At 43.1% G+C, this 20,097-nt stretch overlaps 1 protein-coding gene across 3 annotated transcripts in view; it reads left to right on the top strand.

Moving 5' to 3' along the window:
• The window catches only part of EDAR (ectodysplasin A receptor), a 116,370-nt gene that overhangs the window by 74,352 nt on the left and 21,921 nt on the right, over positions 1–20,097 (top strand). For all 3 annotated transcript variants that reach the window (XM_019485001.2, XM_006261513.4, XM_059721046.1), the window contains exons 4-5: positions 870–1,051; positions 8,785–8,870. In XM_019485001.2, coding sequence (XP_019340546.1) covers positions 870–1,051; positions 8,785–8,870 — 268 coding nt within the window. The remainder of the gene's footprint in view (positions 1–869; positions 1,052–8,784; positions 8,871–20,097) is intronic.

Raw genomic sequence — 20,097 nt, 5'->3', positions numbered from 1 at the left:
CTCTCTCTCACACAATTTTGGCAGTGCATTCTCACCTCAGTTCTTGTATATCAGCTGGCCAGCTATTTAAAAACTGGCATTAACACTGCAGCTCTTGTGTGATGAATAGCTTGAAATGTTTTCTGACTCCCCACATAGAGAGTTTAATTTTGCTCTCCTGCTCAGACAGTTTGGCATCAAAGAAACTTGGAAGCCTCTGCAACATTTTAAATTACAGTTCCCAAATACCCATTTAATTTACTGTAGATAATTGTGGTGTATTAAAAAACAAATTACTGAAATCCTGTTTGGTTTTAATAGGCTAAACATCCTATTGTAAGAATTTTGCACAGTTGCTAATCCTGATTAAATATGTTTGTAATAACCAGTTGGTATTAGTTTTATTTAATCAAAATTTAATGCTCATCTGGGAAATTTGAATTCAGGGGTTACCCAGTTTCATGCAAATGTTGCCTTTGTGAAGCATCATCTGGCTTCTTCCCTACACATCAGTGAAGAGACCACTGACATTTCTGCTGGAGTCGTTAGGTTTGCCCATATTTTTTTGCTTTACTCTTTAATCCAAAGTATCCTATTTCATTGTCATCATTTTTTAGATGAGATGTACATGAAACTCACTTTAAAATCTGTCAGAAATACGATATAAGTGGCAGAAGATGTCACTTCTTGGAAATACAAGATGGTGTCTTTTCTCTTCTCCCCTTCCACATTATTCCAAAGCCTGTGTAATACAGATAACAAGAGACTGAACCACAAACCCGGTTCTCCTATTCCTCAGCATCACAAAGCCAGAGAGTGGGGGGTATGCTGTGAATGTTCTTTTTTCCTAGAAGGTAATGCAAAATGCAGTTCTGTGATCTATCATACAGACATGTGGATATGGCACCAAAGATGAAGACTACGGCTGCATTCCTTGTCCATCTGAGAAGTTTTCTAAAGGAGGTTACCAGATATGCAGGCGCCACAAAGATTGTGAGGGATTTTTTCGAGCTACTGTCATGACACCTGGTGATAAAGAGAATGATGCAGAGTGTGGGCCTTGTCTTCCTGGGTAAGAATTTAACTATGAATCTTTGCTCTATAAAATTGTTGTTCAGCATACTCAAAATGCTTGTTCTGGTTCAAAACCCCTGACCTCCTCCTTTCTTTGCCTGTCTGATTGTAAGTACTTTGCATTTATGTTTGGTGACAGGTATTTGTAAGTACAATATCTGTTAGGCATAATTTACAGTCTATGCATAAATAGTAGATGCCAATATCTGAAACTGATTGGAGATTTTGGTAGCAATAAATGCCATTAATACCATGAAAATGCAAAGGGCTGGAGAAATATTTTAGAAGGAAAGAGTCTCTCTATATAAGACCAGATAGCAAGCTGGGTAATCTACAGGGTTTAGTAGCACAGTAGTTTAAAAGCTACTAAAATCATAAGAACTTCTACCACTCTCTCTAGTTCAAAAGCAATATTATTCTGTGGCTGGTGCTTGTCACAAGACCAGATTTCATTTAATAAGTCCATCTTGGAAGCAAAGATGCACTGAAAACAGGCAGCACAATCCTGAAATAAAATAATACAACAGTTACCAAATTACATTTCTGGGAGATGTTCTCACAGATATCTTTAAGCGCCTACATATACAAGTATGCAATGATTTTTTAAATACTGTGTTTTAACTAGCTAAATAAGTTGCCCCAGGGCTCAAGTAAGGGTGAGCAAAGCCCACTTGTATTGAGATTCGTGAAAGTCACAGCTCAAAATGTAGTCGTGAGTCTATAAAAATAGCACAGTTGAGCTCCATGTTTACCTTACTCCAGTAATTTTATACAAAATCTCCCTGAAATGTTTATAGGTAAGAAAATTTATTCTTACCTGCCAGCCCTACAAAATCACCCTGAAATGTAAAAGTTTCTTCTTTCTTATGATCAGCCCAAGAAGTTTCTCCTCAGTAGCTATGGGAAGCTATGATAACTCAGAACTGCTCTCAGACCAAAGTAGCTGGAGTGAAGTAAACTCTTCCCACACCTAATCCTAAACTTGCCCTCCTAAGCAAGTGCAGTGAGGGAGTATATGGCAGCTTTTGGCCATGGAGCAGCAACTTTTTTAAGGAGTAAACCTCAAGGGGCTGTTCCACCAATGTGGCAGCAAGTATAGGCAATAACTTTCAACAGTTGAATGCACTTAAGTAACATAAAACATACAAATCCCAAGATTACATGCCAAATTCTGTGGTCATTACTTGGAGCTACATCCTGCCCTGAATATTTGAAAATAATTATATTTCTGATGGATTCTGATGAAACCTCAATGGCACAATATGGCTTCATTTAATTAGCAGATCTCTGCCAGCTGCTACAGTGGTTCCTTTAAAAACACGAGATAATGATGTAACTTTATCTCTGAATTGGCACTATTACCTACAGCCAGTATTAGTGAAGTCAGAGGCCTTCTGTGTGACGTCATGGGCCAGTCAGACCTTCTGTAAGCTTAAATTCCCCTATACGTAAAATGGGAATATCATACTGATCTACTTAGGTGGGTTGTAAAAGTTGGAGAGAGATCCAGAGAGAGAGAGACTTGGGCAGGATTTACCTGCCTAAATCCAAAATTACAATCCTAAAGGCCCCTGCTCAGCTGGTGCCTAATTCCAGCAGTATTTAAACTCCCCTCAGGCACATCAATTTTAAACCTTAATGTTACCCAAGCACCTAAAATTCTGCTTCTGTGCACATACAGAAATTCCTGTCGTGACAGGACTGATCAGCTTGGCACATATTTTATGACTAACCCTGACAGCAATCCAGAACTAGATGGTTCTTCTGCATCAGGCTCTCTCAAGCATGCAAAACAGATCCATGTCCTCACAAAAACTGTGATCTAACATGTCCCTTAGTTCAGTTGAAGCCCATTACTTCTTGTCCTACCCCAACAGAAGTGGAAAACAATACATTACCTCCTCTTTTACATATCTGCAGATGGTCATCATGTCTCCCTTTAGTCTTTTCTTTACCAGTCTGAAAAAAATAATTCTTTCAAATCAAATTCTTTCATATTGTTTCCTTAAAGGTGATATATTCTTGACCCCTGACCACTTTCATTACTCTGTAGACTCTAACTGGTCTGAATGTTTAAATGGTACTCAAAACAGTCTTCCAGCTGAGGCCTTATTTACACTGAGTAGAGTGGAAAGATCACTTCACATACCTTATATATAACAATTTTGTTTAAATCCACGATGCTTCTTTAACTCTTGGATCACTCTCTCCTTCCTACAATTAGTGCTATTATCTGATAAATTGTTCCAATACCATCCAAGTACTTGTTGTATAGCAAAACACCACAAACATTATTTCTGCCATTTAAAGTTCATAGGAATGGTTATAGATTCATAGGGCGCATCCATACATGCAAGCGCACGTGCTTGCAGCAGCTTAAATAGAAGCGGTGCAAATTTGAGCCGGGGCTTTTTGCCTCAGTACACATGCTTGGACATGCACTTTGTTGTGGAGCAAATTGTGCCACTTGGGGCAAAATAACCCTGCCTGGCTCCTCCCGGATCTGCAGCCAGGGAGAGCTAGAGCCTGGGGCCAACACCTGTCCTGGCCCCAGCAGTATAAAAAGCCACCCTGGCAAGTAGCTCAGGGCTACTAGCTCTCAGGAGCGTCTGGGGCCCAGCCAGTTGGTATCATAGTATCATAGTAGCTAGGGTCAGGAGGGACCTGAACAGATCATCTAGCCTGACACCCTGCCACAGGCAGGAATGGATGCTGGGTTCACAAGACCCCAGACAGGTGATTATCCAACCTCCTCTTGAACTTGCCCAAGGTAGGGGCGAGGACCACTTCCCTGGGAAGTTGGTTCCAGATTTTGGCCACCCTAACTGTAAAATATTGCCTTCTGATCTCTAATTTAAACCTATTCTCCATCAGCTTATTACCATTGTTCCTCGTCACCCCAGGTGGTGCTGGGGAGAAAAGGGCTTTACCTATTTGCTGCTGATCTCCCCTGATGAGTTTGTAGGCAGCCACCCGGTCCCCCCTCAGCTTCCTCTTGCTGAGGCTGAACAGGTACCTGAACAGGTACCTGGGGACTCTGCCCCTTGTGCCAGCTGGACTGCTGAAGCAGCCCTGAGAGTTCCCTGCACCCTCTACCCACTGAGGCACTCTGGCAGTGGGGGCTGCTGCCTGGCTGTGACCTGCTGCCACCTGCCAGACCCAGATAGGGACTGCACAGCCAGTAGAGGCATCTTCCCCTCTGGGCCAGCAGCCAGTGGGCTGTGGCTACAGGGTTGGCCTCCGTGTGGCACTACTGCCATGTGTGCCCCCTGCCCGGCCATCTGGGCAGCTATTGCCTGAAAGATGTTCTGGGTGTGGTGACCTGCTATGAACTATCAAAGCCTGTCAGCCATAGCCAGCTGGGTCCAAGGTGCCAACTCTGAGCAGGCAGGGTCCTGCCACTGGCCTCCCTGGCAGGAATTCTGGTGTTCCCTATTGGAAAACTGAAAAATCCCTGATAAAAAAAATCCCAAAGTCACTCTGTAAAATACCCCCAAATCCATGTTCCCCCACAAGTAAAACAAAAGACCACTATAAAGAGAGAGAGAGGCAGAGACAAGAGATCAGTTGGACAATGTTGTATTGATATATCTACAGTGTTAAAGCAAGTCTCTTATCATAATAATAAAGTGAACTCTAAATACATGTTTCATGAATTCATGAATATATATTTTGCTGCCCTCCCACAGGGACTATGGCCCCCACACAGGGGCTATGGCCCAACAGGGGCCAAATGGCCCCTGCAGGGGCTACCAGCCCCCCCACAAAGCCCACATGCCCCACCCCAGCCCCTATATTGCTGCCCACCTGGCCCCATCCCCCACCAGCTGCTGCAGCCCCCCCAATGGCAGCCCCACCCCCCGCTCCCCCAGACCCCCATGGCTGCCCCCCCAAGCCCAGGCACCATCACTTTAAAAAAAAAACCCAGGAAACCCCCCAGAAAAAAATAGAAAAAAAATCTTCTCCTTACCCTAGAAGCAGGGGCTGGGGGGGGCTCCGGGGCCTCCTGGCAGAGCCCCCGCAGGCAGCACAGGACAGCGGAGGGGCAGGAGGGCCTGGGCTGGGGCTGCTGGGGCTGTCAGCCTGCCCCCCACTGTGTGGGCAGGGCCCCAGGCAGCCACACGGCAGCTACAACTGCCGGTAAGTGCCAGGGGAGATTGGTTTTTTAAAACTATGGAGTGGCTGGCGGGAGAAGGGGCTGGGCAGGGAAGTGATTGGGGGTCTCAGGGGGACAGGTGGGGGTGGGGCCGGGGAGGGATCAGGGGCCTGGGAGAACAGGTGGGGCCGGTGGCAAACTTGCAGTGTGGGGAACATTTTTTCATTCCCGCACATGCCTCTTGCCCAGTCTCAAACAGGTTTGAGGTGGGGCAAGAGGCACGTGCACGCTCATCTGGACGCGCCCACAGAGTCATAGATGTTAGGGGCTGGAAGGGACCTCATGAGATCATCGGGTCCAGCTCCCCTGCACTGGGGCAGGAAAGACTGCTGGGGTCAGATGACCCCACCAAGGTGCGTGTCAAGTCATTTTTTAAAGATTTCCAGGGTAGGTGATCGCACCACCTCTGGGGGAGTCTGTTCCAGACCCTGGGCACTCAAATCATGAAGAAGTTTCTCCTTCTTCTGATGCAACTGGAGATCTTTCTTCAAACATAAATGAGCAGTTACATGCCTTCTTGCACCCTCCTCAGTTCTTGTTTTGAGAACAAAAGTATATGCTTTCATGCAATGTCACAGTGAATAAATGAGAGATATTTCATCATCTTGAATTGATTAGCTGGAGGAAGGATTGTTTATCTTTTTTAAACTGCAGGGGCTTTAGGCTCTGAATCCAGACTATCCCATATTTATCTTTATGGAGCTGTATGTATCTTTGGCCTGCCATTCTTATTTGTGGTTTGGCAGTAATTCCCAGTTTATTCATTATGTGCTCCACAGTGCATTATTATGTGGCATTGATACCCCACTAAAGAATAAATATGAAGCTTTTCTTTCAAGGTAAGGGTGGAGATGTCACCTGGAGACAAGTACATAAAAAGAGAAGAGCAAGGGTAAATCTTTAAAAAAAGGGAACAAAAAATTTCCAACATAACACACCTCAACTCACTTGGATATGCTCAAGGCACCTTCATGTCTCAAGATACTTTGTTTAATGTATTTTTATTATGGGCTTCCCAAGTGCAGGTCTACAGAAGCTTAATTGAGTACGAGAAAACTAGAGTCAAATTAATGACTGAAAACACCATGCTTAGTAAAGAGAGCATCTTCTACACACAAGGACTACTGTTTCTTTGAAACTTCTCTCTCAATATTACTCCAGAGATGAGAGATGACCTTAAACAATGACACTATTAAAATTTCCATCTGTTTTAGAAGACATTGATTTTAAACAGTCAAAGATTTTCTGTTGATATCTTTTGCTGGACTAACCATAGAATTGGAAGAAATGGTAGACAAGCTTTTGGGAACAAAGTGCCTTTCCTCAATGTCTCTCCTAATTAAATATTTGGGCCAATAAGAGATACCACCAAAAATCCTTGCCTGTTGTAGATTTCCTGCACCATCATGGCTACAACAACACTGTAAGCCTACTACACTTATTTAAAAGTAATTCTGCATAGAGGCAGACTAAAGGAAATATAAAATCATTATCTAACAAAGTAGATTATAGCCTATGAAAGCTTGTGACTCTCCAAAGCAGTTAATCTATAAAAGTGCCACCCTGCCCTGCTGTCTGCCTAATTTCAGACTAAAACTGTTAACTACCTCATTCTACTCATGGATGATTTGTGACTGAGCTTGCCATAGGTATGATCATTTGGGTTGTTTGCATCAAGTCCAAAAAATTTAGAAACATTTGAAAATCTTAAGCAGGTGGCAGGTTAGTGTTGTTCTTAACACTAAATATTCAGGATTAGGATGGGTAATTGAACAGGAGCACTAAGCTACTTATTCCTTCTCCTTTTATATAATAAAAGTAGCAGCACAGTAACTGTTTGCATAGCTTTTAATTACTTTTCATCAAATGGTCAGGGGAAAAGTAATTTATTTACTATATAAGGAAAGCTATATAGTTATGTCTCGATTTTAAGGTAATTCACCTTAACTGTTGAAAGTACTTGTTTCTGGTACCTTTTTGTCTAATACTCATATAGGGCGCCTATACATGTGCAGTTAGGCTGCTCTGACACACTGTAATTACAGCCCAGCGGACTCCAGCGTCATGTGTATCAGTGTTCCTACGCTGAAAAATGGCAATGAGGGCACTTTAACTAAATTTCTTCAATGAGCTTTAGTTAAAGTACCCCCACTGCCATTTTTCAGCATAGGGATGCTGAAATATGTGCCTTTCCGGGTGCTTTACCTAGAGAGGCTCTTGGAGCTGCTCTAATTAAAGCGCCCCCTCCCTGCCCAAGCACATGTACAAATGCTGGTGAAGCCTCGTGTGTGTGTGTGTGTGTGTGTGTGTGTGTGTGTGTGTGGCTGTTGTCACCCATATGGTTTTTTATGTTGAACCATTATAGTAGCTTTTGGCTATAGAACAGCAACTTTAAAATTAAACTACAAGATACGACAACAAGCAGGCATTTGCCATTTCATGAACTATTAACAAAAATCCCAGAATGCCTATTTTTGAACTTTGCTTAGTAGTTTCAACAATAATTTCTGAGTGTACCTGTTTACAGAAAAATGTCATGTTCACATACATTGACAGATATGATAAACTTACACATTCAGGAATAGCTATTTGGACCAGTGAACTACAACACAGTTAGATACATAAAGGCATATTAACTAAAAAAAAGTCATATTTATTTTATATATGCTGCCCACTTATCCAAACAGACTTTACGCAGATCAAAACTCTCACTTGGAGGCTATATATAAATCATCGCCCACACTGAACTTTGTGGAATAGTGTAAACCACCACCAAGCTTTTTGCCACTGTGGGCTACTATTTATGACCCAACCCCTACTGTGGGCTGCAGCCCCACACTGTCTTTGTAATCAGCAGATGCTATGAAGGGAATAGAGAGAAAAGGCACGTATCAGGACCCTTGTGATACCTCCTCTGCTGCAGCAGAGAGCATAAACTGAACACTGCAGGAGTTAGACCCCTGAGGACGCCTCTTCTGCTGCTGTGGCTGGAGAATGCTGTCAATTCCCTGAGCTGCCACCTGCTAGATACATTTCTTATGGGCCAGATCTGGCCTGCAGGCCATATATCGCTGACCCCTGGTGTAACCCATAATCTAGCTTTTCCTGCAGTTTTTTTCTAGTCATTATTAGTGACTCATTTAAATTTCTCTTTTTTCCTCTTTAGTTGGGGAGATTATTTTTATGCCTCATACACAGATAACTAAGTAACTAAATCCAACTGGTGGCTGTGCCTGGAAAATTACTGCTTAAAAATACTGTCCTTGTTTAGAAAGCTTCATTTCGGAGCATGCTGTAAACTGCAGCTTAAAAACTCACCAGGCAGAATAATGTTGTTTTAGGCAACAATATCACTTCTTGTTATGTAGGCTTAACGGTTGATAAACTACCTATCTGGGGGATGGGAAGAAAAGAAAGACTCTATATTCAGCTAAAAAAACACAAAAGCGGATGTCATCGAATTGATTGTAAAGGTTTTTTAAAAATGATTTTATCTCAGAATAATTGGTTGCTATTCAACTGTACTTCACTGCAACTCATTTTTGTTATTTTGCCTGCCTTGCCCTTCATTGTAGTTACTACATGTTGGAAAACAGGCCCAGGAACATATATGGAATGGTTTGCTACTCATGTTTGTTGGCGCCTCCCAATACCAAGGAATGTAAGTGTTCTTTAATTTTTATTTTTAAAATTCATTTTCATTTTGAATTTCCATAATTTTATCTGATTTTGACTTGGATACAAGTCAGCCATCAGTAAGGCCTTTTCTGCTTCCAACCATACCACCCTGCAGATAAAGCTAGTACTGAATTTTGCAGGGCAATTAAACCACTCAGACTTGATTTAGCAATTTTTCTGCTGTGTTTTGCTTTTAATTTCCTAAAACAGGCCTGTATGATTGATTATCTTTATTTAACTGGATAATCTCTTCGGGTTGCATATTTTAAGGACAAGCCTTAAAACAGCTTCCAGGCTGTTCTGAGAATGCTGTCCTGGAATACAGACAACACTGGAATTCCCACTACCTGCAAGTGCCAATTAGCTGCTCCTTTTATGTGCTCACTTCCTTCAAGATAGGCAAAAGCAGGGGTTGGTTAGTAAGTAATAAACTAGGGAAAAGATATATCCCTACTCAGAATCATTTCATTAGATTGGTATAAGGGAATCGCTGACATCTAAAACACAGTCATCTAAACTGCAATCATGGCAAGACAACCAAAACATGAGACATTGCTACATGCAAGTAGAAGAGCATTCTGGTTTTACATGTCCTTCTGTCATAAGGTGGGAGGGCTGACAATGGAATATGCACTTTTGAAAGAAGCTCTCATTTGTTAATTGCAAAAAGATGGCTAATCCAGTGGGGTGCTCATGCTGCCAATTCATCCCTCAGCCTTTGAGACCAGAATGTCTTATTTTCTTGGGAACAAAGAAGCATGGCAGGGGTGAAGGAGGGAAGAAAGAGGGAAGCTCTGTCTCAGTGCAGTGCAGTGAGTTAGTCCAAACTGAGTGGAACCTCTTTCCAAATCCAGGACAGAGGAGGGGGAGAAAGAATAATAAACCAAAAAAGACAAAACAGAGAAGAGTCGCACTCAACCACAATCTCAGGATAAAGGCACAGAGTGTTTTCCTGTCAGGCAGATAAATAAGATTGGCTCACACCTCTTTGTTTTTAGAAAGTCTATAGCAGCAATACACACTTTGTTTGTTTTTAATGCTGGGATTGAAACACAGCTGTCTGGACAGTTATAGGTACTGCAGGTAGCAGTTACCTAAGTAACAAATTATGACTTATAAGGAGCAAGCAAAACATGTTGCATGTTTAAAATACTTTTTGATCTTTGGTGTAAGAGGTGAGATTGTACCTACACTAGGGGAGTACATCAAGGGCTTGGCGAGCAACTGTTCACCAGGGCACCCAAGGGGAAAACCAGGAGTAATGGCCACAAACTCCTGGAAGATAGGTTCAGGTTCAACGTTAGGAAAAACTTCTTCACAGTCAGGGTGTCCAGACTGTGGAACAAGCTCCCTCCAGAGGTGGTGCAGTTGCCTACCCTGGAAATCTTCAAGAGGAGACTAGACAGTCACCTTGCTGGGGTCACCTGACCCCCAGTTATCTTTCCTGCTTGGTGCAGGGGGCAGGACCCAATGATCTTCTGAGGTCCCTTCCAGCCTTACAGTCTATGCATTGCTGTGATGAACTGTACAACTCTATTAGGTGCCATCAGTTTGTTTTTTTTTACCACCAGCAGCAGTAGTACAGCCATCTAGGCGCCACCTTCAGCTCCTAGGTGTTCGGTGGAGAGGGCAGGGAGATGATTTCTTCAAGTGCAATGCCCTGGGGCTTAGCAAGGAACCTCTAGATAGTCTAAAAACTATTGCTTAACACTTGCTTTTGGAGAATATTTGGCAGGTATAATACCAACATGCCTAATTTTGGGAGAAAAATATGTATTGCACAACTTATAACCACATATGTTATGAACTTGACAAAGGCAACAATAAATGAGCAAAGTGTATGTCTTATTGGTGGGAGTGGCAAGTGGATAAATCTACAAAGAAATCAAATATAGGCGAAAACATTCATCTTCATATGAATAAACATTAACACATTAACAAATTCCTGTGAAAAACCACCTGTTTACCTGCTGAAAAGCATGTAAACAAGTGTTACTTTTTCTAAACTCACTTTATTTGTATGCTGATCCCTTTAGTTATGTAGACCAGGTATTTTTTATAAGCACCTAACTCTGAATATTGTTGTGATACTTTTGCCTTATGCATTCATAAATAACGATTTACACTCTCAATGGAAAATCAGGTTTCTTCTTGGAACCTCTTGAAGGGCTCGTGATTTCTAGGGCAGGCAACATAAAATGTAGTAAGAGCAAACAATCAGAAAGAACACATCTTTATTGCAATTTACCCTGAGATCAACTTATCTTAGTCAGCTTACAGGGACCTATAGAAATACTGACACACAACTGTAGAGCTGTTTGGTCATACAGTTTTCTAATCTGTGTGTGTGTGTGATTTGCCTTATCACCATAATCTGAAGAAAATGTTATTGTGAGCTTGCCGCTGTCTTTATTCTGATGGATAATATGATACTGGGGTTGGCTTCTGCATGTTAAGGTTTCATATTTTGTGCTAGCAACAAACATGGTGCCTCTATTTCTCACGCCCTTTAGTTTACAACCAAAAGTCTATTATTTTACATGAAGAAAGGGAAATGGGATTTAAAAATCCCACTAAAATTGAATCTGTAAAACAGTTCAAAGGAAAAGTGTTTATGAAAATATTTTTAAACCTTCTATTTCCTCATCCTCAACACACTCGTTTTTTCCCAACTGTCCCTAGAATAGATGCCATATGTTGTATAGTAAGAGAATCACACCGCCTACTTCCAAGTTCAATTTTTAATTGAGCTTTAAAAATGTATACAGAATAAGCCATTTAAGACACCCGTGGATTTAAATTGCAGAAAAAGCAATAGCCATTTATTAATTATCTTGATTTCAGTATTAAAGACATTACTTAAACTAATTTAAGCATGCCTATAAATTTAAGATGCCCTCAACTTTTCCTGTCTTGTAAATGCTCCTGACATTGTTACTCAGAGCTTGCCATCAGCCTTTACTAAGCTGTTAGCGTCTCAGGAATTCTTGTTACAATACTCTGGGCTCCTTGCCTCCAACTGACAGGACCTAGCCAATTTCAGGTTTGTTTATAACTGCTGCCCTACATGTTGGGCAATTTTTGATTGTCAAATACACTCACTACATGCAGCTTAGACTATATTAAAGATATTATGTGGTCAAAAGACTTGCTGACCTATGGGAAAGGAAAGAGGGTTGGAGAAAGTAGAAAAATTATGGAAACCAGGATACAGAAAGAAAAAAGACCAAAAAGATGATGCTTGACTTTTTAGAAATTCAATCTTCAGCCATCCGATAGTTCATTCCACCTGTGCCTTTCTATTAAATTAATAATACCAATATCATAGAGAGGGGTTACTTACTAATGCTCTTCTTCAAGAACATCTTCTCTGCATATTCATACTGGTGGGATTGGTATCCCTTAGCATTTAGCTGCAGGTTAGTTCCAGCTACCCCCATGGAGGATTCTGATGTTGAAGAAGGCATCGTAGTTTTCTTTCATAATGTCAGACTTATTGTCTTGAGACTTCAAACAAACGGGCAAGGAATATGACTAGGCAGAGGGGACTGTCAAAGAATGGCAGTTTCTGGGGTCCCTGACAGACGTTAAAGTAAATGCGCATAGGATCTGATGTGGGATCCCAACAGTTGTGCTTCCTGCCATGCCACACGTGCTATATTGCCAGTGCAGGGGAAGCCTGATTCTGGGCTAATCAGAGCTCATCAGCTGATCATAGCTCCCAGCCTCAGGAGCACAGAATGAGCTCCCCCAGTTGGGAGCTCCAATCAGCTGATGGGGTTTCCTGCCCGGGGAGCATGTGGTACAGTCACCTGGCTGGGAGTCCCGACCAGCCTAGGGGCACTCCTAGCCTCTGGAGCACGCAGGAGTCTTGAAAAGCTCTACAAGTTGCAAGAGCTGGCCATGCATTTCAATAAACTGTGATAGGAATGAACCACAAAGTTATTACATATACCTGCCAGAAAATGGCAGCTGCCCTAGAGTTATTCTCTCTCTTCTCTCCAAGCTGCATTTGGAGTTTGTGTTGGAGTCTTGTTTAACAAACCTCTTGGGATCTTGGGTCAGCAATTAGTGGGAGTATATATTTACAGACAGCTAGTCAGAAGGCATTATTCTCCTAGACACAGATGTAAGGAAATACAGGTCAATACCAGTTAATCACATTTTAAATGTAGTATCTGTCCGGGGCCAGGCAAAGAGTCAAGGATTTTTTGTGATATCTTTTAACGGACCAGTTGTGAAGTTGGAAAAGCTGTTAGACAAACTTTCGGACATCAGCTGTTCTTCCTTAGGTCTAACAAAGAAGCAGACCCAGGCTTCATGAAAATGCAAGCATTCTTGGAGGGATGGAGGAGAGCTGTGAACAAGGAATGAAGAGGTGTTATAAAGAGCTGCTACTAACCACAAGTAGTGGCAAATAGCTCTGATATTTAGCTCAACCTGGGTCTGCCTCTTACAGGACACTTGATGTGCAAAAGCTTGTCCAACAGGTCTCCCAACTACATGGCTGGTCTGATAAAAGATATCACAGAAAACCCTCACTTCTCCTACATTCCTGGACCATCACAGCTATAACAACACTGACCCTACTAGTTTCTGGCAAGTAACTTCTGTTTCAAGTAGCTTCCATCTATTCCAACTTGGGTAAAACTCATAAGCCATATAACCCCTAGGAGGGTGGTCCAAGGAGAGGCAGGTGAACAGGGACTGCAAAATCCCAAAAGAAGCAACAGCACTGAACGACCCTCCATGAGAGACTGTTTTGCTTCAAATAATAGACCTTCAAACAACAGTTGTGCCAATTCTATGTATAAAACAGAAGGCTTCTTCCAGATTAGTTGGCCATCTTTTGAGATATCCAGGTGCATGAACAGCAAAGGTGTAGAACAAACCTTAGGCACCACATAGGATATTGGCCTTTAGAAGACAGAAACAGAAATGCCTGGAAATTGGTATAAGGATACTTTGCATTTCTTATATGGACTAATCTGTAGAGGATTTGCCATTTGACCTGTATTTCATTACCTCTGTGGATCGCAGCCATGGCTACTGCCTTCTGGCTACCTGTCTGTACATATATACACCCACAAATAGCAGACTCGAGGTCCCAAGAGGTTTGTAAAACAAGACTCCAACACAAACTCCAAATCCAACCTGGAGAGAAAAGAGAGAATAACTCTGGGGCAGCTGCTGTTCTCTGGCAAATAAAAGCTTTTCTGTACGTAGCTCCCTTATTGTTCAAAGTTTGGTAGTTTCTGCTGAAGTTCACAGGTAAAAGGAAAAATAACAAACTTTGCTGCAACAAGCTGTGGGCAGGTGAACAGTCTACTTCAAGGTTCTGTTTAGATAGTTAAATCCAATGAGTAAATATTTTTTGTCAAAAGTGGTTGACTGAGTGAACATTAGAAGCTCCTTTTGAGTTTTTCTTTTTAGTTTACCCTGTCTTACCTTATGAACATGCAAGAGCAAAACCCCTTCAAATGTTTTTCTGACCTGAAGGCAGTAACACTCAACTGTCAAGGGACAGGAAGGAGCATGGATTCCAGTTCCTGCTCTCAGACATATTCCTGACTTTTATCCAGCTGTTGAGTGTAAAATGCACTAATAGACCAAGGACCAGAAACAAGTTATACCAGCCAAGTGCCCCAACTGCTGGACCAAGACTGTCCAACTTCTAAGTGGCCAAGGGCTAAAGGGCCAACAGGCCACACCATCAGGCACTGCATACCCATGAGCTGCTCCAGGGTGAGTCCTGGTTCCCTAAGGCTGCACACCATGCAGACGCCCCCCTACCACTGCACTGTGTCCCCACACCCATCTCACTGCTGCACTGCATGGCCCCAGGCTCATCCTCAGCTCCCCCAGCTGTGTTGTAATCCACTGTCCCAACTCCTGTAGCAGGTGCAGGCAGTGAAAGCTGGAAGATGGAGAGGGTAGCCCAGAAACTCTGACTGCTGTTGCAGCTGGAAGGATGGGAGGAGCGAGCAATGGCTGAGCAATAGCCTGGGGGCCACAACATAACTTCCCGTGGACCACATACAGCCCACAGGCCACAAGTTGGACAGCCTTGCACAAGACTATACAGTCAGACTCCCACTTGCTTACTCTCCTTCTATCCCTATGGCCAGTTTTTGGCTGTGCAGTGGCCCAGCTTCCCTGCGAGAAGTGGAGGGTGCTTCCTACCCATACTGCTCTACAGCCTGGTAATTGGGGCACTCATGCGAGATGAATCAGATAGGTTTGTATCCCCTTAGCCTGAGGAGGGCTTTGAGCCTAGGTCTGTCACTTTCTACCTGAACATTTTAACCACTTACCTACAAAACAGAGTGGGTTCCTCTTCCTCTGGACATGTTTTAAGAAGGGGGGTGGCCTAGCAGTTAAGCATCTACCCTCAGAAGAGAGCTCTGGGGATCCACATGGACAGAAGCAACTGCACTCCAGTCAGGAATGAAAGTTCAGACATCCTCTGACACATCCTCTGTTCAATATTTCTTATTTGCTTACTCTAAATCAGAGGCCACAAAATATAGTCTGCGGGCCATATGTGGCCTGCCAAGAGATTTTGTCCATCCTGCAGCAGGTCCCTCAGTCCACCCAGCCCAGGCATAGGGGGGCAGCCCATTGAGACCTGCTGCCCCAGGCACATGGCAGAGCTGGGGTGGTGTAGTGGCCAGAACTGCTTCCCTGCAGCCGCGGCAGTGGTAACTCCTTCTGGCTGCCACCACTAAACCCAGCCCTGCTGCCCAAGCACCCTGGCCCATCCACCGCCAGAGGCAGGATCCGTGTGGGCAGGGCATGCAGCCATGTGGATGGGATGGGGCTGCTGGTGGATGGGGAGTGGTATCCGGGAGCAGGACAGGTGGGAGGGGTGGAGCTGGGTCTGGGATCTTGGGGTTGTCACAGCGTGGGGCCAGGGCCTGGGACAGAGCCATGACCTGCTGCCCACATGTCCCTGCAATGGGCACTGGTTCCGCAGGCAGGGGTGTGCAAGGGGAGGGTTGCAGCTCTGGCCCAGGCCCAGGCCTCACGCTGTCACTGTCCCAAGATCCCAGATTTGACCCTGTCCACCCATCCCACTTCTGGATGCCACTCCCTGCCTGCCCACTTGCAACCCCATCCTGTCCACCTGGCCATGTGCCCTGCCCATGTGGGTCCCGGCCGGTCTCAATGGAGACCCTGGGATCACTGGGCAGCGACAGTGCAGAGCCAGGGCAGAACCACGATTTGCTCCCCACACTCTCCTGTCTGCAGACCTGGCGTCTATCATAAGAATGTGCAGGCAGCGGATTGTAGCTCTGCACTGGGCCCCGGCCCTTTTCTGTCACGGCCCCATGAGCCAAGCCCTGGCCCTGCCCACCTGCTCCTGGATGCTGCTTCCCAGCCATGGCCTCATCCCAGCTGGCCAGCCAAATGTAGAACAGAGCCTCTTAAGGAGTTTTGGTTAGCTGTTGGGAGGGCAGGGGTGCTGACCTGGTCCATGACAGCTCCCTAAAACTCCCTAAGTAGCCCTCAACCCCAAATAACTGCCCACCCCTGCCCTAGATGTCTCACCATTAGCATGAAGAGTATTGTGGACAACATCCTTTGCAGGCTCCTAATATTCTATTGACTCGAGAGAGTTTTAGGAACCTAACTTGATTCCCTTCCATCATCCTGTGAAGGCACATATAGGGACTTTTCTTGGTTTCACATTCTCTTGTTCCCACTAATATCCTAGTAATAGTACCCCCTGTGACTGCCCCATAAAAGGGGTCCTTGCTATTCCCTTCCTGTCTCCTGCCTGCCTGCCCTCTAAACAGCTGCAGTGCAGAGTAAAAGGTCATCTGGTCTTTGACACTGAGAACCACAATTCCCAACCTGTAAAGGGTTCTCTTGATCAGCCCAAGGACAAGCTTAGATAGCATTAAAGAGGAAAATACTTGGAAGGGGAAGGGCTAGGAAAGTCATAAAAGGGAATGAAAAGATGACTGGATCTCAGCAAAGCAAAGTGAAATAGCAAGTGAAAAAATTAGGGCAGCAGATGGGAGGGAAACAGGTGAGAATATAGGTGACCAGAGGACAAGAAATGGGAAACTAAAAGTTGAGGAAGGAAATGTGTGAGGGACAAGCAGTGTGGAGATCAGACAGAAAGTGAACAGGAGAAAGAGAAACAAGAAGCAAATGTGATTGGAACTTCACTAGGTAACAGGAAAAAAGAATTAGGGAATAGGAGAAGACTAATATATAGAAAAATATTTACAGCTTAATCATGTTCATCCAAATCTGTTTTAGAGGCAATATTCAGGATGTGATGATGTATGCATTTTGTATCATTTCAATTTTGCCAAACATTTTTTTTCAATATGTACATCCATCAGGATTTCCAAAACCATGCTGTAGTTCATGGACATGTAATAAGTCTATAAAGTAGTCAGGAAATACTTTTCAGTATTACTATTCAGTATTCCTCTTGTAGGGTTCAGTTCAGTAAACATCACTGCCATCATGAAAGAAAAATAATTTAAAAACAAGTTTTTCTATCTGTGAATAAGCAAAATTGTACCAGATTTAATTAAAAGTCACAAACATTGAAGATAACACATTTGCAAACATCTTTTCCTTTATGTGCCACACACTACATAATATCATTCTTTGGTTCTTATTCTGAATTGATTGATAAGTCCAAATAACTTCAGTAGCCCCATTATGAACAATGGACATATTCTTTAAAAAGATGGTTTTATTAAATAGCACATTATGGAGAAATGGCTGGCTGTATGACCACTTAAAAATTAAAGCTGTTTTTGAGTTACAAAAGCAAACTCATATTTGAAACAAGTATGATTATCCTATTAAAGCACTAATATATATATATATATATATATATATATATATATATATAATTTTTTTTTTTATGAGAGTGCATGCAAAATCTGAGTCTGGAGAAAAGTCATAGTCAAGTTATAATTTTTCTTAATAATAAGGTTTTTATAATGGAAATTCTGCCAAAGCTTAAATTACAGGATTGCTAGCCAGTTTCTTAACATTCTCATGGTGTTATGGACAAGGGCCAAAGAGGATAAAACACACTTTGTCCAACTCAATTCCAGCCATCAATCTTTGGGGAATGGGGGTGGGGGTCAAAATCTAGTGATTTCCATATGGTGTGGTGCATGTCTTTGAAATTTCTGTGCTAAGCTATGTCTAAGCTTTTTTACATAATGTAAGCGACATCTGCATTGGAGGCAGATTAAGAATGTGCTCTGGATGAAAACTGAACTTTCATAGTCATTGTGTAGTGTTGGATGGGGAAAAAGCACTGACTCTTAGTTATATTTGTTTCCTTCTACTCATTAAAAGCTGACAGCATAATAAAAAAAAGTCTGTTAGAAGCTGGCAGTTTTCAGATCACCTTTTAATGAAGGTATATGAATTAGCATAGTTCTCTAAACTACATCCAAAGAAAACACTGACTTAAAAAATCTGCCAAATTATTACATTTTATAATAGGCTTAAATGTGTGTAGTAACTAACACCTACATAAATCAGTACGTGAAAGTCACTAGATTCTAACATCAGGGCGGATTTTCCTATAATATTTTGCACAAAACAAACAGTCCAAATCCCAAATTACTACATGTCCTTAGTGTTAAGCATGTGAAAGTGCCCAATGAGTATAAATGAAAAACTTTTCCACAGGCTCATGTTGGATGTAGCTGGATCTGTTCTTGCATGGAAGTAGGAAGATAACAGTTTAAGAGCCAAAAATGATTTTATTACCATTTTTGATAATTTATGTGGACCATGATTTTGTACACCCTGACTACTTTTTTTTGTTCATCCATGGGCAAGGAAAAGCTTTAACAATATAAAAATGATTGATTGTTCAAGCACAGCAGAAATGCTGTAGTTAATATATGGTTCAAGTCAATCAAAAAAAGAAGAGTACGGTGTGTGGTACAGCTGCTTGAAAGGGAAACAAGTTAGAATTTGCTAAATTATCTAGAAACAGACAAAACAATGTATTTTTTGCCTAGAGTAGCTAAAAGACAGTGCAAAAGTAGACACTGTTGACTTGTTGTGGCCTGCAAGAACTGTATAGAATACCAGTTGTTTGAAATTTGATACATCAATGGGATGATAAGGTTTCACAGGTCTGGTACCTGTAGGATGATAGTAGGTATCAATCCTTTGCATTTGCCAAACACTGACTAGATTTTTTCATTCTCCAGGTCCAGGTGTGCTGAAAAAAAAAAAAAAAATCAAGATCACAGATCAATTTGATAGGAAATTCAGTTTAGCACAAAGAAACTATACAACAGTAGAGATATTAAGGAATGGTTTATTCTTAACCTACACTTAAAGCAGAACATATCTTCATTTTGTAAATGTTCAGAATGTACTAATAACAGCAGATACTTTCCACAGCTTATAAATACTGTATTTACCTGCATCCAAGATGACTCTGAATTTAAGATGACTCTTCCCCCACCCCATAATTTGATTCTATACATGGAAAATGTATAAACGTGTTGTAATATTTCATGTATAGAATCTCAATATTGGAGGGTCAATTTAAATTTGTCTCCCCCACTGCTGTAGCAGGCAAGGAGGCAGACAGTGGGGAGAGGCAGTGGGTGAGTCAAGCAGCCCGACCCCTGCCCCTTGGCCCACCACACTTTGCCCTCTGCCACCTGCCCTCTCCCCCACCCCACTACCTGCAGACCCCAACTCCCACACCCCAGCACCTGCCTCCCCCAGCTCTGGCTCCACTCCAGCCTGGGGCATGGAACATATGGTTGATTCAGCTGCAGCCTGGCTGCATAGAAGGTATTGTGGTGGTGGTAGCCCTGGTCAGGCCCCAGAGTCTGGGCCAAAGCTGCTGTCATCACCACCACTGCTCCTAGGCCAGGCCTGGAGCAACTACATGCTCTATGCCTCAGACTGGAGCTGGCGTGACCACCTTTCCAAAATGGAAAGGAGGGACACATAACCCCCTCTTCTTTTACCTCCCTGCCCCCGGCCATGGCTGGAGCAGAGCTGACCTGAGTGGGGGTGGATGTAGGTTATCTGGTGCAGGGTCAGGGCTTCCTGCCCTGCTGCCTTTGCTCCGGGAACCCCATACCAGCCATGTGCCCTCTGCCTGCCTGGCCGCAGCAGGGAGCACAACTCCATGCCACTGCTGCCCCTACTGCGGCCAGGCAGCCAGTGTGGGGCTCCCGGGGGAAAGG

This window comes from Alligator mississippiensis, chromosome 1 (genome assembly GCF_030867095.1).
Source record: "Alligator mississippiensis isolate rAllMis1 chromosome 1, rAllMis1, whole genome shotgun sequence".
Lineage (NCBI taxonomy): Eukaryota > Metazoa > Chordata > Crocodylia > Alligatoridae > Alligator > Alligator mississippiensis.
The sequence above is the reverse complement of the archived record's forward strand: the minus strand, read 5'-3'. Positions and strand labels throughout refer to the sequence as shown.